General features: G+C 39.2%; 1 protein-coding gene across 1 annotated transcript in view; it reads left to right on the forward strand.

The window, feature by feature from the left end:
- The window catches only part of LOC107676688 (polypeptide N-acetylgalactosaminyltransferase-like 6), a 210147-nt gene that overhangs the window by 168210 nt on the left and 34003 nt on the right, over positions 1–7934 (forward strand). Inside the window, exon 6 of the mRNA XM_016471327.1 lies at positions 2201–2386. Within this exon, the coding sequence (XP_016326813.1) occupies positions 2201–2386 (186 nt within the window). The remainder of the gene's footprint in view (positions 1–2200; positions 2387–7934) is intronic.

Raw genomic sequence — 7934 nt, forward strand, 5'->3', positions numbered from 1 at the left:
AGAAACTCACTTTAAAGCTCAGAGTCCTTTGATAGTTTGCAAAAAAGGATACCAAAGGGCACCATATGGTCAGAACTGCAGTTATTACCTTTTATGCCTCTCAGCTAATAATAGAGGATATTCTTTTCTCTGCCTAATACCAACAGCACCAGTAAAACGATACGGTTCTAACTGAGTTCATCCAGTAACGCAGCAACAATTAAAGCAAGTGACTCATTGGTGTGAATTTCGCGCTCGTTAAGTTTGAATTGCAGAGACATTGGTAATTTTATCATATCAAAGAAACAAGCTCTAATGAAGCACTGTTCAGAGAGTCTCACATCTCACCAGTGTCGATTTGAATGTGATATGAAGGGTACAGTGCGGGAAGACGTGCTTCTGTCTCAAAAACTATCAAAACCTTGAACGGGGCAAGTGGTTCCCGACCATCTGTCTTAATGACAGACCACCAGGGAAAGAGAAAAATTACATTTTCCACCCAGGTTGTGAAGGTAGTGGCCCACAGAGAGGTCTGTCTGCAAACCATCAAAGCAGAGAATGCGCCTGCCCTTCATCATGGCTTGTCAGCCATATGCCAGCGGGATACGGAACTTTGCCTTTTCCTCATAACTGTTTATTTGTCACTTCCTTCCCCGCCGCTCGACCTGCCACGCATCAGCACCAATGATTTATGACCTCGTTTAATCAAGCGCTCATAGGACATGGAAAAAAGAGAGAGAAAAACCACCGGACACTTTCGCTTCTGTGAGCCACTTACACTAACAACGGCAGCCTGGAAAAGTTTTGCGAGTCTCCTCCCCACCTCAGCTCAGTGGGATCAGAGTGCAGTGGCAACTCATATTGAGGCTGTCACTTTTATTGGGGCCATTTGTTTGAAGGCCAGACACCCTGGGAGTTGAGAAGAACAGAGAGAGCGAGAGGGAGAGAAACAAAGAGAAAGGGCTGAATGCAACTTTTGCGCTGGCAGGTGACTTTGTCTGAGTTTAGTAGACAGTGAGGATGCAGCTGGAGGTTCCCTGAAGTGAGTTTGGCCTCTGGCCTGAAAGAACTGAGCAAGAGAAACAAGCGTGTGCACACATACATTGCTGTTTGACATCTACCAGATGAACGCCCCACATACTGTCTCCCCATCGGCTAATATACTCTTTTATTTTTCATCACAGATGTCCTGCTCTGTTTGGGTTGTTTATAATTGCATTGGGGGCCTGCAGTGAGCTCTCTGTACACAAACCAGAAACCCTCTGAGAGTCTGAAGTGCTGCTATCATTAAGTTGCCAGTCTTTTTGGTGCCATATTAAAAATAAATATGTCAGTGCTGCATTTCTGACACAATGGGTCTTCTCTGGAGTATACTGGAGGTATGTAGACATCATGCGTGTAAATATCATGTCACACTGGGTTTGTTGTTAAATAAATGCTTCCTTAAAATCAAAAGGGAAAAACAACAGATTCCTGTGCTACTTATTTTTTAAAGTAAATTAATTGTTTAATATTTTTTAAATCATTACTGTCATTTCTGAGTACTCTAGTTCTCAAGTGCTCATGCTCATCCCTACTAGGGACACCACAGCTGTTGTGGATGTACATCAGCTGTTTATAGATGCATTTTGTCAAATATTGTTTGTGTGCTTTGAAAAAAAAATGCAGTGTTTTGATTTGAAGACATCTCTTTCAGAATTCATGAAGCAGGAAGAACCATTATAAGCATCTTTAAAGTGAAAACTTTAGAGGTTTTTAAATGTATGAACGATTCCTTCTTGATGTCAAACATAGCACACAAGCCTTACAGTCAAAGCGTGACTCTTTTCATGTACATAACTTTAATGATGCCTGCTTCAAAGCTTTCATATGTAATTAAGAATTTCACCGGTCCTTCCAGTTCAAACCTTCCATCAACACATGGCTGCTGTACCTAATGGATTTATGTTATTGGTGGTAATCCAAAGCCCATGTATTTGGTACCTCCAAAGCAGTATGGAATCTTATGGGGTGTTAAACATTAATGCCCTTGAATGGGGCTGTGAGAATAGAGAAACAATTCTGAGATTAAATTACTGCACCACTGCACCGCAACACACAATCAATCTCCCTCTTTTTTCCTTTAACAAAACACAAACCTAGACTTATGTAATTTCCTTTTTTTTCCCCCGGTGCATTCTTTCTAGTAATTTCTCCTTTTTTTCCTCTGCCTGTTTTTCAGATCACCTGAAGGCACATCTGGAGGAGTACATGTCCAGATTTCCTAAGGTCCGTATCGTGCGCACCAAAAAGCGAGAGGGTCTGATCCGCACACGGCTGCTGGGAGCATCAGTGGCTAGAGGAGAAGTCCTTACTTTCCTGGATTCTCACTGCGAAGCCAACATCAACTGGCTGCCACCCCTGCTTAGTGAGTCCACATAAAAACTGCCTACCCTGGCGGCAGGTACACACAGATATCTCTGTTTTTTTATGCCTATCACTGTGAGAAAACACAAGCCACTGAAAACCAAATGGAATGTTCTTTGTGCTTATCTTTCTCTTTTGAATCTAGCAATTTCAAAATTCAATTGCTTTTTCCCATCGAAAGTCTTTCCCCCTGCAGTCGGTTGATTAACAAAAAAATAAAATAAAATACTCCATCTCCTTCTTTCTTGTCTGTGGCTTGTTCCTTTTATCACAGAAAAAACTTCCTTGTTTTCAGACTCACTGAGGATAGAATCTATAGTTTATCCCGCTGCGCCACATAAGCAAAGCAAATCCTGACGGCTTTTGATGCACATGACCCTGTTATAAGATGTTTTAAAATGCCTACTTCAGCAAATGTTTTGCACATTCGTCGCTTATTGATCTGATACGAGCTCGTTTTTTACTTAGTAGGCATGATCTGTCTGTTTTTTCTGGGCTGATCATCAGGTGGTCATCCCAGAGACGTGGGGACAGCATGGCGAGTTCTAATTGGTTACAGTGAGCTGTGTATGGCCTTTGAGAGGCATGCTGGGATGCGGCCTGGCATGTGTGTTTAGAGTGGAGCTGATGCACAAGCGGACGACAGGTACTGTGTTGCAGGCTGTTTGAAACAGAGCTCTGATCTGTAATGTGAAGGACTGGGCTCCACCAGTCTTCTCATCAAACCTTTGCTTGTTAGATAGGACGCAAACCAGACTATTTATAAATGATGTTTGGCCAGATACACCAAGGTTACATGCCTTTAAAATGCGATGACCAAAGGAAACAAACTTTTACAAATCCACAATCCACAAATCCACAGCACTATTCAGACTAGTTTGGTTTTCCAAATAACATTTGAGTTACAGTTTTTACCATAGAATGTCTGTGATTTTCATGATGGTACTGTGATCTCTGCAGTTTTTAGTAAGGTTGATATGGCTGTTGTCTAGATGTGGCCATTACAAAAGGTTATGTGCTCTGGATACATGCATCATAAAAACAAATTAAATAAGCTATAATTACATATACTGTTCAAACGTTTGGGGTCAGTAAGATTTTTAAAGACTTTTTCAGCAAGGATTATCAATTTAAAAAAAAAAACATTTGTGCTGCTTATTATATTTGTGGAAACCATGATAAATTTTTTTCAGGATACTTTGATGAACATTAAGTTCAAAAGAAAAGCATTTATTTAACATTATAAATGTCTTTACTGTCTCTTTTGATCAGTTTTAATGCATAAACTAATCAAAAGAGACGGTAAAGACATTTATAATGTTAAATAAATAAAAATGATTACTATTTCAAATAAATGCTTTTCTTTTGAACTTAAAGGTGGGGTGGATTTTGATAGCTCCGCCCCACACATACGTATGCAACCCAGGCAACGATTAGTTTTGTGAAACAAAGCAAAACCAATGTTACACAGTGTCTACACTGGACGCGAGCTGTGTGGCGCGACAAAATACTATAGAACTCATTATAATCAGTGACGCTGTCTACACCATAGATATATGTAAATATCTATGATCTACACTGGATGCGGCGCGGCACGACACGACAAATCCCCGACAGAAAACTGCTGCTGCGTTCTATTTATGAGGTATTGACACAAATTTCAAATGATTTTCAACGGTCGCTTTGTTGCGTCCAGTGTACCAGACAGACTAGACCAGGGGTTGGCAAACTTGGCCCTTCCAGGCCACTTTCCTGCAGAGATTTGATCCAACCCTGATATGACTCACCAGCCTGTAGCCTTCTAGTAGTCTTGAAGACAATGATTAGCTGGTTCAGGTGTGTTTGATTAGGGTTGGAGCTAACCTCTGAAGGAAAGTGGCCTGGGTCGGCCCGAATCAGTTTTCTAAAGTGTTTTTGAAAAATCGCTTACCTCACCTTTAATGTTCATCAAAGTATCCTGAAAAAAAGTGTAGCATGGTTTCCACAAATATATTAAGCAGCACAAATGTTTTTTTTTTAATTGATAATATTAAGAAATGTTTCTTGAGCAGCAAATCAGCATATTAGAAGGATTTCTGAAGGATCATTCAAATAGAAAAACGTTATTTTAAATTGTAATAATTTTTCAAAATATTGTTTTTGCTTAGCCTTGTTGAGCATAACAGACATCTTTCCAAAAAAAAAAAAAAACTCTTACCAACCTCAAATGTTAGATTGGTAGTGTACATTATATATACAGGTAAGGGAGAAATTCATGAAAATGAGATTCATATCTCAGGCTGACATTGGCAGTGGCAGTTTTGCCAGCATCTCCAGAGCAAGTTTCTTTGTGCTGATATTGTGCCGTTCTGAGTGATCTTTATGCCATCTGTCTTCAAACTGTTTTATAAATGCACTAAAATGTTGTTACAATGTGCAATCTGGTCTGTCTGGTTTGATGCTGTTTTGCTACTCTTACAAAAATCAGTCAAATCTGATTCAGAAATCTCTGCTTAGTCTTCCTCTAAATTCTTCTTCACTTGTCCTCCTCAACTCGGTACACATCAGATGGGGTCCTTGGTTTTCAGATTTAGACTACTTAGATACATCTGCAATAGGATAAAGAATCAAACAAAGGATTTAGCCCCAGTAAGCGCCACAGAAGAGCAGGTTTTTACGGTAGGAAAGTGGATCCTTGGTGCCAGAGAGAAAACAAAGGCGTGATATGTGAGTGTTGGCAGGAGAACGCAGGTGGTTGTTTGTGCGGCCGCTTTTTAGGAAAGCCTGTTCTTGAACTCACACACACACACACACACACACATGTAAACAAATGCAATGCCAACAGCTCTCAACAGAAGACATCCTCTAGCCTAACTAATGACACAAAGCCGACAGTAAATTCTCCAACCAAAACAGCTATTTGTAGCATTGCGCTCCAATACATAGTATTCTTGTAATTTGCGCTTAGTTGTAGTTAAGTTACTGTTATACAACCAAAATTGCTTGTATTCATTCTACAACAATAGAAAAGGCACAGAAAAATGTCTGCTGCAGGAGAAAGGCAACATATTATAGCCCTGCAGCTCTTTACTGGTTATCCACTCATACTAAGCACGGTTAAGCCTGGCTAGTATCTGGATGGGAGAGCTCTTGAGAACTTGCTAAATTACTCTGACCACACACACCAGTTACCAATGGAGAGGAGACAGTATTTTGGTTGCCATCACGTCATACAGATGGATGCTGGACGCTTGTGGAGGTTGAGGAGTACTATTCAAAGATGTTACACGCTACATACACCCTATTCCAACTTGTTAAATTTGTGTTACATGACGATCACTTTAAAAGGATCTTTGAAACATTTTACCATACATTTAACATTTATTTTTGCTTAAAACTATTATAATCTAACTAGACGGTGAAATAAAGTGTTTCAGTATTTATTGTGAGAAAAAAAAATGAAGAGCTTGAGATGAAACGACATAATGTGTGAAAGCAAAAAAAATATAACTTTTTTTAGTTTTAATAATTTCCATTCAAGCTGTATAATTTTGACAAATTAGTCAAAATGTGTGAAAATATTTTTATTGTATGGATTTTTTTAAATTTGCTATTAGCAAGACAAAAGAGTTCAAAATGTAATTTCCATCACTGTCATTTTCATCAAAGAATTTTAATTAACAGACGTGGTGGAAATTACACTGTGGGGGGAATTTTAAAGGGGTCATATGATGCTGCTAAAAAGAACATTAATTTGTGTATTTGGTGTAATGAAATGTGTTTATGCGGTTTAAGGTTCAAAAAACACATTATTTTCCACATACTGTACATTATTGTTTCTCCTCTATGCCCCGTCTTTCTGAAACGCGTCGATTTTTACAAAGCTCATCGGTCTGAAAAAGCGAGGTGTGTTGTGATTGGCCGAATACCTCAAGCGTGTGACGGAAATGTTACGCCCCTTACCATATTGTGATGATGCCCTGTCAGGCCGGAGCGATGATTCAAAAACATGAAAACCCATTATAAACGAGGCATTCATTGCATCCAGTGGGGACATAATTATGGATTATAATGACTTATACTGTCTTTTTTTATACTGTCTTATACTGCCGCGTAAACATAAAACCATGTCTGCATTTGTGATCGGAGAAATGACAAACAAAAACAAAGTAGTTTCGCTTTCACAACGAAACACAGCGTCACACATGGCGGCCTAGAGTGAGCAGAGGCCGGGGGATAAAGTGAGGAACGGCGGCGGATTCGACGAAGGAGCATCCGGAGGGCTTGCGGTAACCACATTTGATGACCCCGGGCTGGACTCCGCTTCGTCCACGGTGAAGGCCGATCCGGCGATCCAGAGCGCAAAGTTGTAGTATTTCCTCAGCAACCAGCACGGATCAGCTCCAGGCATGACGAAGCAGATATCGTCCTCTTTTGGAAGGCCAAACAAAGTAGTTTCGCTTTCACAACGAATCACACAGTGCCTTCACGACATGGCAGCGGCAACAACAATACTACAGCGAGAATAAAAGTTACGCCTTCTTTCTTTGCGTGAACATTTGGGCGGCGTTATGCAAATCTTCCCACATATTGACGTAGGTATGTGGGGGCGTGTTAGAATGAGCCGTTTTAGGTAGGCGTGGCTGACTCTTAACTTTTATAAAGAATATCTCTTTGGATTTGAGACTTTAGTCTCTGCAACTTTACAGATCTTCTTTATGCACCAAGAGCTTGTAACACTCCAAAGAGAAAGGAAAAATTGAAATCACATCATATGACCCCTTTAATTATTTTCAAAAATCATCTCCAGTGATTTTTTTTTTCAGAAATCATTCTAATATGCTTAATTGGTGCTCAAGAAACATTTCTTATAATTACTGTTGAAAACAGTTGTGCTGTTTCAGGATTCTTTGATGAATAGGAAACATTTTGTTTGGAATGGAAGCATTTTGTAGCATTATAAATGTCTTTCTTGTTAGTTTTGATCAATTTAATGAATCCTTGCCGAGTAAAAATGTATTTTAAAATAAATAAATAAATAAAATAATAATAAAATAAATAATTCCTATAACTCACACAGTACACTATGGCGCTAACAATGACAAAGTCATAAGTTCGATTTCCAAAGAATGCATAGACTGATAAAATATCTAATTTAATTGTAATGCAAGTCGCTTTGGATAAAAACCAAGTGCTTAAAAAGCTAGTAAAATGTGTTTAAGAGATTTTATTTTTTAATATAAGATTGTAATTCATTGGGAATTATTGTATTATTAAAGTGTTGAGTCTTGCAGTGGTCACTGCAGCTTCAGTTTCAGACAGACTGTGGAGATTGTGCTCTTGAGTTTAATCTTTATGATGTATTTGTTTAAGGTGTTGTCACGGGTTGCCAGGGTGAGAAGCACGAAAGAGGCAGATATCAAACAAACAGAGTCTTTAATAAATGCACTTAGGAGAATCAGGAGAACACAACCACTTAAACGACGTTAGACAGGACAAGGGAACTGAGGAAAACACAGGGCTTATAAACACATGGAACGTAATCAGGGAGAACAGAAACAGGTGAGGAG

The sequence above is a fragment of the Sinocyclocheilus anshuiensis genome, unplaced genomic scaffold (assembly GCF_001515605.1).
Source record: "Sinocyclocheilus anshuiensis isolate Anshui unplaced genomic scaffold, SAMN03320099.WGS_v1.1 scaffold76, whole genome shotgun sequence".
Lineage (NCBI taxonomy): Eukaryota > Metazoa > Chordata > Actinopteri > Cypriniformes > Cyprinidae > Sinocyclocheilus > Sinocyclocheilus anshuiensis.